At 40.4% G+C, this 18,582-nt stretch overlaps 1 protein-coding gene across 2 annotated transcripts in view; it reads left to right on the forward strand.

Annotated features, from left to right (window-relative positions):
- LOC306826731 (semaphorin-6B-like) overlaps positions 1 to 17,984 on the forward strand; it is a 31,913-nt gene extending 13,929 nt beyond the window's left edge. The window contains exons 2-17 of one of the 2 annotated variants that reach the window (XM_079348226.1): positions 1,231 to 1,354; positions 2,182 to 2,293; positions 3,201 to 3,261; positions 3,380 to 3,442; positions 5,755 to 5,853; positions 5,940 to 6,030; positions 6,280 to 6,399; positions 6,947 to 7,035; positions 7,372 to 7,589; positions 7,677 to 7,808; positions 8,050 to 8,199; positions 8,368 to 8,544; positions 10,267 to 10,407; positions 10,964 to 11,041; positions 12,449 to 12,510; positions 13,768 to 17,984. In XM_079348226.1, coding sequence (XP_079204352.1) covers positions 1,234 to 1,354; positions 2,182 to 2,293; positions 3,201 to 3,261; positions 3,380 to 3,442; positions 5,755 to 5,853; positions 5,940 to 6,030; positions 6,280 to 6,399; positions 6,947 to 7,035; positions 7,372 to 7,589; positions 7,677 to 7,808; positions 8,050 to 8,199; positions 8,368 to 8,544; positions 10,267 to 10,407; positions 10,964 to 11,041; positions 12,449 to 12,510; positions 13,768 to 14,753 — 2,700 coding nt within the window. In that variant the 5' untranslated portion in view covers positions 1,231 to 1,233 and the 3' untranslated portion in view covers positions 14,754 to 17,984. Of the gene's footprint in view, positions 1 to 1,230; positions 1,355 to 2,181; positions 2,294 to 3,200; positions 3,262 to 3,379; positions 3,443 to 4,039; positions 4,462 to 5,754; positions 5,854 to 5,939; positions 6,031 to 6,279; positions 6,400 to 6,946; positions 7,036 to 7,371; positions 7,590 to 7,676; positions 7,809 to 8,049; positions 8,200 to 8,367; positions 8,545 to 10,266; positions 10,408 to 10,963; positions 11,042 to 12,448; positions 12,511 to 13,767 lie in introns of those variants that run through there. The other variant, XM_079348227.1, reaches the window with a different exon arrangement.
- The last annotated feature ends 598 nt before the right edge of the window (positions 17,985 to 18,582 follow it).

Consider the following 18,582-nt stretch of genomic DNA (forward strand, 5'->3'; position numbering starts at 1 on the left):
ACCCCCTCAGAATGGCTATTTGAAGAAGCATAGTGGTGTAGTGCAATTGCAACATTACCACTGTAGGTGAAGCAATTAAACCAAGCAATAGCTTAAACACAAATTGACAGGTAAAAAATAATAATGAAGCAAATCAACAGGTATCTGAAATACAAACAAATAACAATATCTGTGCCCAATCAAAGGACCAGTAATGAAATCCCCCATCTCAAAGGAAAGACAGTAACGAAAGTCTGCAGAGAGATGTTAGAGACAAGGAAAGGCAGAGCCAGAACAAGAACAGTTTAGGATAGTCCTAGGGGACTGGACAAGATATCATCATAACCCAGTTTAAAGAATATTTGTGTTTACACATGCACCCTTTCTGGGAATTGTTGGGAATATTCAGGAGTACAATGCTTGAGTGAAAGGGGCTTTACTAATATCCTGTAGCGAGTGATACACGTTTATTTTTTTTATCTTGTATCATGTGGATGTTGGAGATTAGAGAACAATATCTGTGAAGTTACACCATTTGTATGTGATGCAACCAGATTTTTTATTAGAAGTGTAACACTGCTTTCTGAGAACAGCCTTATTCAGTTATTTAAATGTGCATGCTCGTATCTTACACTGCATGACCCTTTAGTGGCCCAATTCCTTGTTGAAGAGACAGATTTGTTCCTTTTCCCTTTTAATGATATAGGGCACTCATGACCTTTGACCTGAGTCCAGCTTTCCCAAGTTAGTCATCATCCCTTCCTTTTTTATTGTCGCTCTCTGATCTATTAAGAAGGGCTATCTGCTGTTTGTTTCTCATTAGCAGCAGTATAACCTCCATATGTCCACAAAGAAAGACTCCTAGAGAAAGAAACATCAACGTCTCAAAGTGGCTTTGTAATCCTGGGAGTGTCTTGGTGTGTTTTATGTCTGTGAGCGTCTTCTTCCATTCACACTGCTTGACAATGAAGTGACATTTCTGACAATAGAAGCCCCTTACATCACGAAGCAGACAAAAGACGCACATTAGCTCGCTGCTGGAGTCAGGTTGGTGGCGGCAGTCACCCTGCTGCACTTCTGACCCTTTGCTATCAGACACACATACACGAAAACACACAAGCACGCAAACGCACAGACCTGTTGAAAAAAACGATCAAATGTCAGAACATGCACGCTCACACACTCAGAAAATATTGAGTTCATATCAATAACATTTTTACCTTGCTCTCCTTTCTCTCTCTCTGTTAACAGTGCATGTGTGTTGCTGCCATGGCGACCGTGGCTCCTCCCCTCGCATTTCTTCTCCTGCTGCTTCAACTAGCTGATGGCTCTTTCCCAGAGGAACCTAGTCCTCTCAGCTACGTCCCCATAGAGGGTATGTTTCTCCCTCCCGCTGTGTGTGTGTGTGCGTGTGTGTGTGCATGCATGCGTGGGTGTGTGTGTGTTGTTCATGGGACTGTAGACGAAGAATTGATGAATGGCTCCAAGGTGAATGTGGAAATCAGTGGTCAGGGGTCAGAGCCTTGGTGTGGAGTTGCTTTGAAGCCACCCAGGCATGCAGGAAAATAAAGAAACTTCACTCAATCTCTCAGTGGCAGATTTCATAAATACCAGAAAGATATACAGAAAGAGATGATTTTTATGGGTGTTGAGAGGCTGAGGAAGATGAAAAAGAAGGAGACCATTGGATCGGAAGGGTTGATCCAGATGACGAGAAAGAGGGCTAAGGGATTGAGGAGAGAAGGGGAGGAGACAGGTGAAGATGAATTGCTATGTCCTCTCTCGTCCTCCCCTGCAGTCAAGGACAATAAGATCTTTTCCCAATCTGTCTCCTGATGCTGAGGGCTTCCTGTGGAGGTTGATGTCTCCCTCTTTTAAAACTTTCTGAGTCTGATGCTGACACTTCCTCTCCCCACCTCATCTGTACTCTCTCATTTAGCTGAACTGTGAAAATGTTGGAAGGGGTGAAGGAAATAATAGCAATGACTGCACACAGGTTTTCTCATTAGGAAGCTGCATGCATCAAAAAATCTTTCTGTGGGTTGTAACTTCACTGGTGTTCATTTTTGTCCTTCTTTTTCAAAACAAAAACATCAATATTAAGAGACGAAACTATTAGAGGGAAGGTAAAAGAAGCTGTTTTATATCCTGCTTATGCTGAAATATGCACAAAACAAATGTATGTTTTTTTATTTGTGTTAGTTGTGCGGAGGTATCCAGTGTTCCTGGGCAGAGCTCATCGTTCAGCTCAGAGACAGGAGCTGCACATACAGACAGTCCTCCAAGTCAATCGCACACTCTACATAGGAGCCAGGTAACCAACAGCAACCGCCTCCAACTGTGTCTTACTGACGCTTGTGCATTAATTTCCTTTTGCTTTCATTTGATGCCACAGCTTCCATCTGCTGTCACTCTGCAGAGGACATTTTCAGTTTGTTCCAGGGAGGAGGAATTCAATCTTGTTGTTAAATGTCAAGCTAAAGCTCTTTGTTCACATCAGTCTTACACAAGAAATAAAAGATTATATTACACCTGCAAGCAGTGGTCCTCGAGCCAAATCTAGTGCTGATGAAAGCTGAGGTGCCGACAACAAAAAGCTTATATAAATTCAAATAAATATGACCCAATAGTTTCTAAAACTGCACCCACATGCAGAAAGAGGCAGGCTGTGCTTCGGGATGAAAAGGCTTATAAATGTAGCAAATCAATAAAACAAATTATATTTTAATCCACTTCTTTTGAACAAAACATTTCACATTTTATACATATTTGATCCTGGCTTCAGCCTTTCTGACCTCAACCGATTTCAGTCTTAAAAAATACAAACAGGTGGCCATCATACACAAATGGTTTGTCGACAGCAACAACAAAACAACAGTACTTGCATTTAATTTTCTTTCACAAACGAGGCAGGCTGCAGTTTTGTTCACCACGACTATAGTTAATTCAGATCGTTTTTTGGCCAAATGAGTATTAACATAAGCTGCTGTGACTCTGTAAGCCCTCATTTACTAAACTACATCTGATGTCTGATAAATCCTGAAACAAGATTTTTTTTGTGAATCTGATTTATTCTATGATGAATTTACCCCACTTGTAATATATATCTGCCTGTAAATGTAAAAATCTGTAAAAAATAAATAAATAATCATATTGGATATGAGTGGTTTCATCGTTTAATGTGTATTATATATTGGACTTATTTTTTGCCTCTTTTGTAGAGATGATTTGTACAGAGTGGAGCTGGATAACATGGCAGGTGAAGAGATGTTCTTCAGTAAGGTAACACTCATTCCCTTGTTCACACACAAAACCAAGCTTGCACTAATAACTGATAAAGTCCACACACATACACACTAATATGAAAAGCTTTGGGACTGTGTTTCATTCTTTTTTGCAGAAACGGACGTGGGAATCCAATAAGAATGATATTCGAGTGTGTCGGATGAAGGGAAAACATGAGGTACTGCGCTCGTACACAACATTCTGACTTTGAGAGCCACTCTCTCATGCATCAACACAATCTACACGGTCACACGCATGGACAGACACAACAGCTGTTACAGGAACCTTATTTCCTCGAGGTGCACCTGCATGCGGTATTTACACAAATTTGATCTTGTTGATACAGAATCAGCACATCACTTAATCACGCCCGAGCAGTGAAACGTTACCCAGCCCGAAAGATGTCTATGAAGCTTGAAAGCCACTTTTCTGCACACCTGCGTCCTTCCTTTTGAAGTTCATTCATAGCATGCAGGGGAGACAAGAAAATAGAGAAATCATGTGCTAAAAAGAGGGAAGTTGCATAGTGTATAGGGAAAGTGATAGACAAAAGAAAAATATTATGGGAAGTTTGCTCGTCAGGATGTTTTCTGTAGATAACACGTTTACCTTATGATGAATAAGCTATCATTCATCATCATCAAGCAGCTTCTCCTTACATAATGTTCACAGCTGTGTTCCATGTTATTAATAATATCCAGTACAGTAGATAGTCTATTATATACTTACGATGTCACTATTTCTTGAGCTACAAAAAAAAAAAGAAATTATTTTGGTGAATGATCACCAGCAACACCTTGATGTAGATCAGGAAAAAGAAACGGGGCAACAGGAAATATTACTGAGCAAACTTTTCAGAAAGATCAACACAGCCTCAGGATGAAGACAGCAATAAGAATTAGCTGAGGATGAGAGTCGTGTGGATACTGTATGTATAGGATGTGCGTGGGTAGAAGAAAAATTAAACCGTTTTAGAACAGGGAAGCCATCAGGTAGAAAGAAAGGGCTAACAAAACAACTAATGAAAAATAGATTTTCCTTTTAAAGAAGACAGGTGAGAGACAGAAATAAGAACAAATTAAAAAAAAGTCATTAAAGCTGTGTTACAAGAGAAACAATGGCAGGAGTAGAGAGGATGACCTGTGTGGAAGATTTATGAGACAAGAAAGAGAAACAGAAGATGGAAAGTGACAGACGGTGGGAAATATTAGTTAAAGCTCTTGATGATCATGTCTTAAGCTTCATTGCGTGAAGTATCACCCAATCATTAAAATAGGTAGCAGTCAAGAATACACCTTGTCACGTAGGCAAGGTTTTTTATAAATCTCTTAACTGAACTGATGCAGCTGAATGGACTGCATACATGATTGAAGATTTTAGGAATGAGCACATCACGGGAAATACAGTCTATGGTTAAGAGTTTGGAAGAAACAGGAAGTTTAGCACAAGTCTCCAATCTGTGGTAAATTTAGATGTAGCTGCCATTTAGCCTAGCTTAGCATAGAGACTGATAACTGCTAGCCAGGCTTCACATACCAGCAACTTTAAAACAAGCCATTAACAGTTAGAAGGTTTGAATTGTCTGTTTAATAAATTTAGAAAGAAATAATACAATGCTGGTCATTCCAGATTCATTTTTGCAATGTTTTCTGGAGGTTGCTCTTTGCTTGGCAACAGGAGAAGATGAATAAGCTTTTATAACTTTTTTTTTAATGAATAAGCTTTAGAGGTGATCATTTTAAGACTTTATGACTTTTTTGTGACATTTCTCAAGTATTTACCTTCAAGAACATTTTGAAAGTACATTACAAAGATTAGATGCCCCTGAACTCTAGCTGTTAGCATGTGAGTTTACTTCTCAAGGAATGTTATTCTTTCTTCTACCTCTGATTGACATGGAGAAATGAAGGTATAAAAGGTTTACAAATTAACTAGCGCTACTGCATAATATTATCACTAGAGAAACATTTTTTAAAAAGTTATTGACTGGAATAATTGCTTTTATTAGCCTCTGCAGTTATAAAATTAAACTGCAGTCTCCCTGAAGAAGGCCCATTTATATTAGCTCCTGGTGAACTTCCTCAGGCTTATACAAGTGCTGGCAATTATTGTTTTCCATCTTTGCAAGTTTTTGTAATCAGAGACATTTTTTAGGAGCAACCAAGGGGGTGACAAGTGCTGTCATGTTTTAGATGAAGTGGTAGGAAACAGCTTTAAATTATAACTCAACCAGCAGCCACCAGTTTGAGGGCATGCTCAAAAAATCCTGTCCTGTTGTTTCTCCAGATGAAGTGTGTTTGAGAGTGTTATTTCCTCTAACAATTGTTACTAGCTGCTTTTCTCATACCACACACCGGGAGTCTTATCGGCCTGACTCGTGGTGTTTGGCTTTGCTTTAGAACGGTCTCTTTCAAGTTGTCCTGTATTGTGTAATTTCCTCTCCTCTAAAATCTTTTCCTTTTGTCTTTTTTTTTTTTTTTTTTACAACAGGGAGAGTGCCGTAATTTCATCAAGGTTCTTCTCAGGCAGCACGATGGCCTGTTTGTATGTGGAACAAACGCATTCAACCCACTGTGTGCCAACTACACTGTTAGTATCCATCTACAGTATCTGTCAGCCATCTTTCTCTGTGGAGCTGCCAGTTTGTTTGTCTTAATAATTGTTTCCTGTTGCAGAGAGACACCCTTGAATTAGTGGGAGAGCCTGTGAGTGGCATGGCCAGGTGCCCATATGATCCACGACATGCCAACGTGGCTTTATTTGCAGGTAGCAAATAAATGTGTTTGTGATCTAAAGATGAAGAATTCACTGTATCTAGCAGACATCAGACTCAGTTTTCAGCTCTAGACATTGAAGCGTTTATGCCCTTGTGTTTACGTTTGCAAATGATTTATAGTCAGACCTCTCGACGCATTGCTTGTTTGGTTTTAATCTTCCTGACCTTGTGCTATCTCCCCATCTGTACCTTCCCCTTCCTCTTAATCTCCTCCTTTCCTCTCCCTACACTTCTCTCAGATGGAAGTCTCTTCACGGGCACTGTGACAGACTTCCTGGCCATCGATGCTGTGATCTATCGCAGCCTTGGTGACAGCCCCGCCCTCCGCACGGTCAAACACGACTCCAAATGGTTCAGAGGTGCTTTTCAGTTCCAAAACGATGCATAAATGAACCTGAAGAGCCGGACAACTTAATTGTTTTTTTGTGTGTTTTGACTTTTGGCTAATTTGTGAATAATAAGACCGTGCAAGCTAAATGAAATAAACTACATTAAAAGGAAGCTAACCCTGAGGTGGTCTATATTTAGGTTTATTGTACGTGGAACACGTTCACACAGAGCAATGTATAGAGGTTAGTCAGACTCTGCAGTTTCAGGTGTTCACAAGTCTCCAATTCAAAAGTTGAATCTGTTTACATGGAGAAAATAACAAGCAGACTGAGGTCAAAGCTGGAACAGCTCCGGATGAATAAATGTTAGATAATGTGTATCCTCTTGTCCATGATGATAAATTAAACAAGACATCAATATTTCATGAGCAATGCTGGTGGACACCAGCACTTTATGTTGGTGTTATTACAGCACCATGTCAGAAACTTTGGAGGTTCTTTGGCCTCAGTCGCTGCAACACTGTTGTTCAGATTGTGTGTGACTAATCGTGTTTTCTCTCATTCGACTTTTCCTCAGAGCCATACTTTGTGAGCTCCATGGAGTGGGGGCCTCATATATATTTCTTCTTCAGAGAGATGGCCATGGAGTTTCATCATCTAGAGAAGGTTCTCTCACATGCAATTTTATGCAATTCAAATTTAATGAGCATTTGCACATTTCTTGTGCATTTAAAAAAAAAGAAATCTGCACAATTTTGACTTAACAAAACAATTGACCAAAAAATTAAAATGCATTAGAGCATTAAAATGTATGAATGAGGCTAAAAGGTGGTATTGACTCCTATTAAAAATTAAACTAAATTGTTTGTTCTGTCAACTTTATGTCAAGATAATTATTGGAATAAATTAGAACATTATAATGAATAGATTATCTTTATCTCTTTGTTCCTATTTTTTAATTTAATCCCTCCATTTGACTTGACATTGCTTGTTTTATTCTAGGTGATGGTTTCTCGTGTGGCTCGCGTGTGTAAGGCAGACCTTGGTGGCTCTCAGCGCGTCCTGGAGAAACAGTGGACTACATTCCTGAAGGCGCGACTTAACTGCTCTGTCCCCGGAGATTCACACTTTTACTTCAACCTGTTACACGCCACGAGCGGGATCATTCACATGCAAGGACGCGATGTCATCCTCGGTCTCTTCTCAACGCCACCAAACAGGTATTGAGCGGCACAAAAAAAAAGAACACGAAAAGCAAATAAATATTTTTTCCTCATGAATTCTATGTTGTTCTTCATCTTTGGCAGCATCCCTGGCTCTGCAGTGTGTGTGTTTGACATGCAGCAGCTCGCTCATGTGTTTGAGGGCAGGTTTAAAGAGCAGAAATCCCCCGAGTCTATTTGGACTCCTGTGCCGGACGAAGCAGTGCCTAAACCCAGGTACTGTTATTAAAAAATGATGTTAGCAGGATACTGCAGTGCTGCTGTCCTGAGCAGCTGTCTCATAAATAGTCTACTTTCTCCTTTGCTGTAAGCTCCATTTCAGTCACATTGCAACTTCACAACCATTCATTAAATATTCTAAAACAACCTCCAGCAGCTTCTTTCTTTTTCTCTTTGTCGTTTCTCTTTGTATTTATTATCCTCGTTCTTGTTTTTATCTTCCTCTCTCCATCTGCAGACCAGGAGGATGTGCAGTTCAGGGATCCAGATTTAGCTCCTCTAACACGCTGCCAGATGAGGTGCTGAACTTTGTGAAGACCCACCCGTTAATGGATGAGACCGTTCCACTGCTGGGGCATAGACCCTGGGTGGTCAAGACTATGGGACGGTACACATACGGACTCAATTGTTTTTTATAGCACCCATACAGAACATTTTATGGCATGAAAATGAGAAGCTTAGATCTGAACATATGAATCATAGCCTGTCTGTAAGAAAGGCTTTTATTGATCTAGTTGAAAAAAAGGGGTTATCTAATGTACATATCTGTCTCTAGGTACCAGCTGACAGCCATGGTGGTGGACACAGAAGCTGGTCCACATAAAAACCGTACAGTTTTATTCTTGGGCTCCACCAGAGGAACAATCCTGAAGTTTCTGATGGTTCCCAGTGGAGATTCTGTCTCCCACAGCAGTGTGTTTCTGGAGGAGGTGGAAGGATTCAACCCAGAGAAGTGAGTAGGAGTTGAGCCACATTTGTGCTTGATCTCCAATAAATTATCCATCCCAGCACGTTGCTGCAGGTAGATCAGGACTCATGTTATCGACCTGCTTTTAAGAACTGAGAAGCTGTGAGTTTGTTCTCAGCTCTACTTTGAGTTTGATTTAAACATGTTTTAAGGCATTTTAGTGTAAAAAAACTAATCCGATTTTTTTCTACACTACAATTCTACAATTCATTTAGCAGATGCTTTTATCCAAAGCGACATACATCAGACAGAGAGCAAGTACAACACAAGCGAGGATCTAAAAAAGAGGAATCATTGTCAGTAAGTGCTGACAAGAAATGCACAGAGGCAATGCACAACATTATCGGCTGTTCTTGACAACTCTAATCAATATATTAGCATCTTGAATTTATCGTTATCAAACAAAAGCATCGCCATTACCGTCATCATTATCATCATCCTTAAGGTCTTTGGTATTCATGAAAGAGCTGGATCTTTAGTTTTTCCCAAAAGATGCACAGGGACTCTGCAGATTGAATGGAGTTATAAAGTTTGTTCCACCACAGAGAAGAAGAGTCTTGTTAATGTCTTAGTTAATGTTGGGAAAAGGTAAGGAAAAGCCGTTTTTGTTGCTGTTTTGTAAACGAGCAGCAGACTTTTAAATTTGATATGAGCAGTAACTGGTAGTCAGTGTAAGGAGATAAATGGTGGAGTGACATGCTCTTCTGGGTAGGTTGAAGATCAATCGTGCTGCTGCATTTAATCTGCAGGCTTTTGATAGTACATGCAGGAAGACCTGCCATTTTAAGAGTTGTAATAGTCAATGCTTGTAGCAGGAGCTGTGTGTCATGTTCTGACGGATAAGGTCTGATCTTCCTGATACTGTTAATGGATGTGACCAGGCAATCAAGGCCACTTGCATCTCAAATGTTAGCTGGTCATAAATCATGACACCCAGGTTCAGATCTTTATTGGTATGAGTTTGGTTGTTCTAAATTGGCTCTGCCTGGGATTTTTAAGTTTTGGTTTCTAAATGTAAGTATATTCAAATATATAATAATAAGAATGGATTTTAAGGTTCCAGCGACTGACAATGTTATAACAGTCATTTACCTTCATATGTCTGATTACAGCTTACAAAAAATGTCAAAACTTAATATGTATATATGTAATATGTAAAATATGTATAAAAAGTGTCAAAGTAAAAATGTTTCTTTCATCTGAACAAAAACTTTTATTTGTGCATAAAATCTGCAAATACAGAGGCTGGAAATAGAGAATATTCAGCATCTGCTTGAAAAACGCTCAATTGATTTATTGATTTACCAAAGTTTCAGCTTCTTGTGAATTAGCAGTGACAATCAGAATGTTGGTTGGTTGTTTAATCGATCATAAAATCAAACAGTGTTTTGTAGCACCGGAAACCTATGTTACTTAGATTGATGGATTAGCTTTTGACCCTGACCATTTTAAAATGGTAGAGGAAAAGTAAGTCTTGTCTTCAGTGTGTTTATTTTTTCAAACCAAACAGCTTTGGTTTATGTGCCTGTGCAGGTCTCAATAAAATTGGTGTTACCATTTTTCTCAGGGAGCACTGGGTCTGTCTGTCTTCAAATACCAACAGATGAGACCTTTGAACCCATCACAGATTGATTTAAGGACAAACAGGGTGCACTGACCACCTCCTTACACTCTGCCTCCTGTCTGTGTGTGTCTGTGTGTGTGCAGATGTGGTGAGGATTCTCCTCAGGCCCGTCAGCTTTTGTCTCTGTCGTTGGACCGGACCAGTCACACTCTGCTACTGGCCTTCTCCTCCTGCCTGGTGCGAGTACCTACGTCTCGATGCCACCTGCACTCACGCTGCATGAAGTAAGAAACAAACTGTGAGAGAGAGAGTTTTTTCTTTCCCTCGATATTTCTTTGGCTGATAATGAGGTCAGTTTGAATGTAGCTGTGGCTATTAGCCAAGGAACTGCTCACTGGCCAACTTTTGTTTCCTTCTGGTGTTCTTATTCCAGATTTGTGACTATTAATAATTATGGAAGCATTTGTTTTCCTTGGATATACATGTTGCATTTAGCTTGACTCTAGAAAGTCTTGAGCTTGTAAAATAGAATAGATGATTTATGAATGATGAATACTAACAAGGAGTGTATTACTGTACATATGGGGAAGATTTTTGAATGATGTGAACCTTAATCCCACAGCAGGCATAAATCACAAGAAACTGAGGACAAGGAGCAACTTACAGTTTGTGTGACTGCTGTGTGGAAAGATGTTTAAATCAATTCACAAATAAATATATTGGAACATGGAACACTAAAACTTACTGTTTCATATGTTGTGTTTGTGTGTGTGTGTGTGTGTGTGTGTGTGTGTGTGTGTGTGTGTGTGTGTGTGTGTGTGTGTGTGTGTGTGTTTGCAGGAGTTGTTTAGCCTCCAGGGACCCTTACTGTGGTTGGACCAGAGGCAGCACCTGCTCCTTCCTGAGACCAGGCACACGGTGAGGACAATGTACACTAATTTACACACACGCCAGCCTTCCTTATAATAGTATCATACCTCTGCAGACTTGCTGTCTGCAAACACTGCATTAGTTTCTGTGGGCTGAGGGAGTTTTATTGCTGTAGTTACAGCAATCCTTTGTGTTGTTGTGTCGAGTGTGCATTTGAGAATAAATGCTTTAAAATTATGAAAGGGTGGTGTAGTTTAAGTTGTTCCAAATATGCAGATTTTATTCCCCTCCATTAAATGGGGACCTTGGACTTTTTTTCCCTAATGCCCACCAAGGAGTTCTTTTGTGTAATAACTTCAAATGTAAAAAAATAAACAAACAAGAGAAACATAACTGAAGGAGAAATAAATAAAATACAGTAGATAATATAGTGATTCATAAATAACTTAACATGCACATACTGGTTTATATTATGTTGTTACTTAAAAGAGGCCATTATTATTTGAACAAACTCAGCATGGCTAAGTGGTTAAAATCTCTAAGTATAAAATATTCATTATTTGACTATGTGAAGTACAATGGATCCTCGGTCCACATCTATTAAACGCTTTATTTAAAAGCTATCCCTTTTCTCTTTAATATGTGTTTTTTTAATGTTCAATCTACACTTAAATAATCAATGTTTGTCCTTTTGAAAATCTGATGATGCAAAAAAAAAAAGTTTCTCTTTCCTCTCTTTTTTTTATATTTATTGCAGTTGAAGAGTTTTCATTAATCTCTAAAATAAGTGTTTGGGGTTTTAAAAAAAAAATACATTAAGTAGATTAAAAGATCACCATTATTTTAAAAGTATTTGTATTTTCTATTTTTTGTGTTTTTAACATTATATTTTATTATCATTGTTAAATATTATTATAAGCCAATTGTCATATGTGGCTGTATGGTGTTTAATGTTTTGGGGGTACCTAATAAAAACCTTAATCACTGAATCATAGTATTAAAAACTGTCCTTCATTCAGTTATATTCCAGTTCACAGCATGTAACAATATTATCAGTTCTGTTTATGAGGGTTAGTCACTGTATCATCACCACCTGTCGACTGACCCTGATCTTTGACCCTCTTTGCCAAGTGTTGAAAAAAAAGAGAAAATCAATAATGGGATCAATAGTGTATCCCATTACACTGAAAAGACATATCAATAAATGTCATATGAATGAGTGATTTCTATTAGCAAATGTTTCCTTTCAAGTATTGTTTACTTAGTTTGTAATGGCAGCATTTCCACTTTTGTTAATAGTTATTTTCACTCAGTTTGAATGTTAGACTGTCAACAGATATGAGAGAGATCCCAGGACTTTATAAAGTGAATAAAGAAGACTTAATGAAATGTTCCCTGCTCGGTCTCTTTATGAAGAGAAATGAATGATCTGTGATCTGATCTGTTTGACTGCAGGCTGCCTTTTCAACAAGATGTGGAATATGGAAACACCTCCTCCCATCTAGGCGACTGTGATGGTAGGTTGCAGCACTGTGACATGGACGCTTCAGTCTGAGGGTGGTAGACTGAGAGCAGGCTCCCCCTTGTGGCTGAATCTTTCATTACACTGTCTTTTTGTCACTGAACATTTTGTTCTGGAAAAATAAAATCCAAGAGAGAACATTGATGACTTTTCCCCATTTAAGCTAATTTGAATTAAGCATTAAGATTGAGATTTCCTTCCGCACAGCGCAGCAGAATCCATCCAAACTTTATTCTAGCATCTGAGATTGTTGAGGGTATTTGTCTCTTTGTTGAATCAGGTAGGAGTGGAACTGGGATTCTGGTTTCAACTTTACTTACCATAGGTCAGACGTGCTTCTAGTGTGAGACAGTTTAATTAGAGAGGATGTGAGATGTAGACAATACAGCTATACCGCACAATGGGAAAATGATATATCCTCCTGGTTACAAGGCTTTGTTCTCTCAAGGCTGAAACCACATCTGAGTAGGATGACCAAGGGTAGCCGATGAGCAAGCTTGAAATAGCATAAAATATGGATGTCACTTTATTTTCGCGGGGCTCAGATGTCGCTGCAGTATCGCTTGAGGGAGGGCTCTTTGAATTTTGATCTGGATTTACAAAGTCAGCAAAATCTTAAAAAAGACATTTCCAGTCTGGCTGAGTCTTTCTGGACAGTTTTAGGCCAGTTTCAAAGTTGTTTAAAATGTCTCTTCCGAGATTGTTTATTTTTAACTGAAACACAGGCTTCTAGTTTTGCTCCAACTCTCAGAAACTGATATCGGTAGAAGTCAGCGCTACCAGACTGCAGACCTGACAGACTCTGAGCGTTGAAAAGCGCAGCAGAGCCTGAGCCAGGGGCCGACGTTTGGTGCTGTGTCTGCAGATGGGATAGATTAGAGCTGGGTGGAAACACTGAGGTAATGGTATGTGCTGAGAGGAGAGACTCTCCTGCAAGACTGCAGGACGGAAAGTGTGGGGAGAAAAAGAGAGACAGCTGCTGTGGTCTGAGCTGTGCTGATGACAACTGCAGGCCTCTGAACCTGGAGCCTTTGGAGCCTCAAGGCCAGACTGGAGACGAGCTGAACACAATGATCACCAATTATGAGTGTTATTTTAGTTATTGATTTATTATGAAACATTAAGAGCGAGACAGCCCAAATAACAATGATCATCATTTTAGAGTGCACCCTGTGGACAGATATTTAAAGAGGCAGTCCATTCTGCTGTTCCTTTAAATGTCATCTTCATTATTGTGTCTTTTAATCCTTAGGAGTCCTGCAGCAGAGTTTGCTGATAGAACCAGAGAGCTTGGTCTCCCTTAACCTGCTTGTGGCCTCTGCAGTCTCAGCGTTCACCATTGGGGCGGCGCTCTCTGGCCTTGCCGTCTGCTGGATCATGGCCCACAAACCAAGCAACCGCCGCCATGGCAACAGCTCCCAGTCTGCCATACAGCGACGTGAAAGAGGCCTTCTGAGTAGTGGTGGCGGGATGGGAGGCTCCGTGCTTAGTGTGACAAGGCAGGGAGGTGGGGAGCGTCCATGCACCCAGGGTGGGGAAACCCTGTTTGTCATGCCCAATGGATGGGTGAAGTCTGGGGAGCTGGACCCGGGTTTCCTGCCAACCCCGGAGCACACACCCCAGCAGAAACGCAGAGGCCTACGTTTGTCGGACTCCAACTCAGGAGGTTGGGACACCAGCCAGACGTACCTGGGGGGAGGGTCTGTAGGTCTGGGTTCCCCCTGTCGTATCCCTCCCTCTGTCTATCTGACCACCAGACTCTTCCAGCAGGGGGGAGGCGGGAGACACGGCGGCGAGGGACGAGGGAATGACACGCCACGCCAGCACTACGTCTGCCTGAGCAAGCAGGAAAAAGGAGGGAGGGGAACCCCCAAAGCCCCTCTCAGGAAGTCTGCAGGAGAGTATGTGTACCCCATGACCCCCCAGGACTCGCCCGAGCGGCGGAGGGTGGTTTCAGCACCAAGCGCCCCCATGGAGTATGGCGAGCCACTTCCCTTGCGCTGGCCGGCTCCTGAGGGATACATCCTGAGCAGCCATGGTATGGTCCCCGTGTCTCTGCCTCCACCCTCCATGCCCCCTCCAAGTAGCCAGGTCTACATGTCTCAGCAGCACACCCCTGGGCTGAGCCGAGCTCTGCTGAGGGGGGCTCTGGAGCGAGGGGAGCTTGGGGAGCTGATGGATCTTAGCCAGTTGTTGAGCAAGAAGAACTGCAATGACAGGACTCAGACTGGCCAGTGACTGTTGAGGAAATGAATAAAGCATCCAGAACTCTGTTTTTGTTTACATAGATCTCTCTTTTCTTCCTCACTCTGTCCATACTCCTCTCCATCTCCCTCTCTCCCTCTCTTTTCCTGACATCTTTATTTGCCATTCAGTCTGCCCCCCCCACACACACACACACACACACACTTTTTTTTTCGTTTCCTTTTTTTTTGCCACCCATGATGAGGCTCTCTTTATGACTGGCTGCTGGGTCTGCCATTCATATCCTGACTCATGCTAATTGGTTAGGTGGACTGAGGTTGTTGCTGTGTCTGCATTGCAGAGTTACCTCTCTCTCCTGCTACTGAGGCAAGAAGAGGCAGAAGAGAGGAAATAACAAAAGACATAAAACAGAAAAGGAAGACAGCAGAGCAGGGGCTCACAGGATGTGGACAGTGATAAAGGTGAACATAGCACTTAAAAGCTGGCTTCGTGCAGATTATTTAAGGATGGAGGAGTTGGACGTTTTCTCCCTCGATGACATTAACACGACCGCCACCCATCTGTTCTACTCTATATTACCTGTTGGTCTGGTTGCCAACAAGGTTCTTTGAATGAAATTATAAAACCCTAACATTATGAAAGTACCTGAAGCGGGAGGTGACTCATAAGCCCAATAAACCGACTGTAAAAACAACTTTGATGGATGACAGGAAAACACAAAATCCCTCTCTCTTTATCTTTTGCCATCTCTTCCTCTTTGAGACACAAACAGCAGATGCTAATGTGTTTTTGTACAAGTGACAGAGTATTTAGTATTCTGTGCATACCAGAAGCGGGACGTGTGTGTGTGCTAAAATGCCTCTAACCTTGTCTCATAAGGATATGGGACCATAACTCACGTCTTTCTGGAGCAGAGTGCAGGACTGAAATGTCAGCACTATTTCTGCCAACCGCATGCTCTCTGTTCGTTTGCCTTCTTACATGCCATGTATTTTTTAATGACCAATAATTCCAAGTGGACGTCTGAGGAGATTGCACCAGAAAACTGAGCCTACTACAAAATAAGAGCATGACTAAAAGAAAGGAAAAAGGGAGAGGGAGGTGTTTTGGGAAATATAAAAGTATGCAGACTGCAATATATAAACACTGACAACTGAGGGTTTTTTCCTCACGTACACACACACAGCCATTAATTCTCCGTTATAGAAGACAGTCTGGTTTTATTTGACAAAATTTCCCCCGAAGCCCAAAGTGGGTCAAGGTCCTACAGATGTGATACAGAACAAAGTGACAGTTACTGTAGTGATGGCTAAAACCCTGGGCTTAACTCAGAGCCAACAGGGTTAATGGAAATGTTCCCAGCAGGCAAATGGGACCATATATTTAGCCAATGAAAGTGGCACCGAACACATATAGATCAATACAACATGGTATGAGTGTATAAGCAAGGAAATCAAGGTCATGAAAGAGAGACAAGACAAAGATGTGAAAAAGCAAGTATGAGTCGCTGAAATTAGGTGCACTTCAACAAGTAACAATTTGATATATTCAACCCGATTTTCACTTTCTGTGCCAGTCACAACATGACAAGTGAATGAAGTGCTGACTTTGCAGCATTATATAGTTGATTTGTACATAGTGACCTTTCATTCAGATACAATTATAATGTTCGAGAAACAGAAACTCCAAAAGTGACACCAGGGGCTGGCTTGCAAACAAGACAGAACATTTATCATGCCATTTTTACTTGAAATGAATGAAAATCTGTTTTCATTTAGGTTTCATATTAGATGGCTCTGATATTCAAATTGGCAGAACCCTTGTATATATACAGAGCCCAATTTTTTTTTTTTTTTTTTTTTTTTAATACATCTGAGTGCCAAAGGCAGGTTACGAATGATCAACTGATGCCTGATTACTGAAGCAAAAACACAAAGAGAAACTTGTTTATAAGTGCCATGAGGATTGTTTTCATCCACAGAGTAGGAGATCTGTTTATTGCAGTATATTTGTTGATGTTTGCCTTTTTAAACATACCTGCTGAATGTATTTTTTTATTTGACTGTAATGTAAGTGTGTGTGGTTGAATACGTTTTCCATCTCTCTCTGCTGAAAGTTTCCAACAGTGTTTTAAGGTCTGTGTAAGAGTTACTCGGACACTTCACAATACCACGCGTGTATACTGTAAATACTGTAAAGACAAAAACCTTGTCATCCCCATTATGATTACACTGAAGTATTTTCACTGATGCTGTGACGTTAAGTGTGTTAGTTTCAGGACAGCTGATCTGTAAGGAGAACAATAAGAAGAAGTTCAAAAGCAAAACTTCAAATGAACAAAAACGCTCACAGGGAGCGTTGTCTGTCTCATTTCGTGTCCTCATTCTTGACTTTTTGTGTTCTTCTGCTACAGAGCTGCAACAATTTGTCTAAAAAATCAATTAGAAAGAAACCAATCACCAATTGTGTTATGATATCAAAGAGTTGTGTTTTTTTTAGATTTAATCCCAAGAACTTGATCAAGCCTTTGCTCTGTGCTGGTTACAGCTACTGTTATGTCAGGATTTGCTTTTGGTCATTTTGTCATGAAAAGTCTTGTATTCGAACTTTGAGTTTTGGGAGATTGTATTTAGCATTTTCACTATTTTCTCATATTTATAGACTTGATGATTAATAATTAAATTGTAAAATATAGTCAGCAAACTAACCTATTACAGGAATAACCATTTGTTGCAGATCTGTTGTTAAGTGCTCGTCTGTTGTTTGTCTGACGTTGCCAACCAACTGCCATACTGGAAGACCTTGAAAACACTCGTCAGCATCCTGGGAGAATGAATGTACTTGTTTTTCTTTTTGTCGTCATTTTTCTGTGCAGTAATAAGAAAAAGCACAAGAACTTGATTTCTCTTCTTTGCATTTTGAAAATGGACTGTTTTTCTGTATCATTTGTGAATAGTGTAAATAACCATGCTGAAGGTAGTGTATACGTTTGGTTGTCCGGGAGAGACAGGGCTGTTTGAAGTGTGATTTATTTTTTTCTCTTGGTGATGATGCTGTGAATAAGATGTATGTACAGTCACAGTACGTGATTTTGGCTGACTGCTGGGTTCAGCTGTTTCCCTGTTATTAGAGTAGAGTCGCAGGCGGAACTGAGCCTTCTCATTTGACTGATGCCTGCCGAGATTTTGCAGTTGCTAAGATACTGCTGTTATAATAACCATCAATCTTTTGAGTACTGCTATTAAACAGCATTATATGACTGACTTCTCACGTTGTCGCATTTGCCTCTAAATGCACTCATTGAAATAATGCATATCATTATATGCTTGTGCAAACATTCACACAAATACACACATTTACACCTCCATTTCCCAACGAATAATGTGTGTATCATTAGTGCAGCTTATTTTCTGTAAATGAGACACACTTGTCATCCTTACAGTAGTTTGAGATTTCACAACTTCACTCCAGTGAAGCAGAAGCAGTAAGCAGAAGAGGTGGAAAATCTAAGAAGCATTGACATTTCTGGCCACTAGATGGAGCTGGACACTGGCCTTCATTCAGCAAGGCTGTGAGAGACTTGAGAGTCTCCCATGGGTGCCTGAAACTTTCTCTGCTGAGCAAAAACTGCTGAGCACAATACAGGCTGTAGATTTGTTTAGAAGTCCTTGGCAGAGATTAGAATACCTCTTCTTCTCTCTACTTTGATATAAGGCTTTGAACACGACTCATACAGCAGGGTCAACATAGTTGACTGATATTTAAACACAAAATGTACACACAACATATCTATGGAATAAATAAAATAATCTGGTAATTTAAGCCAGATGTAACTGATCAAACAACTTTTTTATAGCTTCTG

This window comes from Symphodus melops (genome assembly GCF_947650265.1).
Source record: "Symphodus melops genome assembly, chromosome: 7".
In the NCBI taxonomy this organism is placed as follows: domain Eukaryota; kingdom Metazoa; phylum Chordata; class Actinopteri; order Labriformes; family Labridae; genus Symphodus; species Symphodus melops.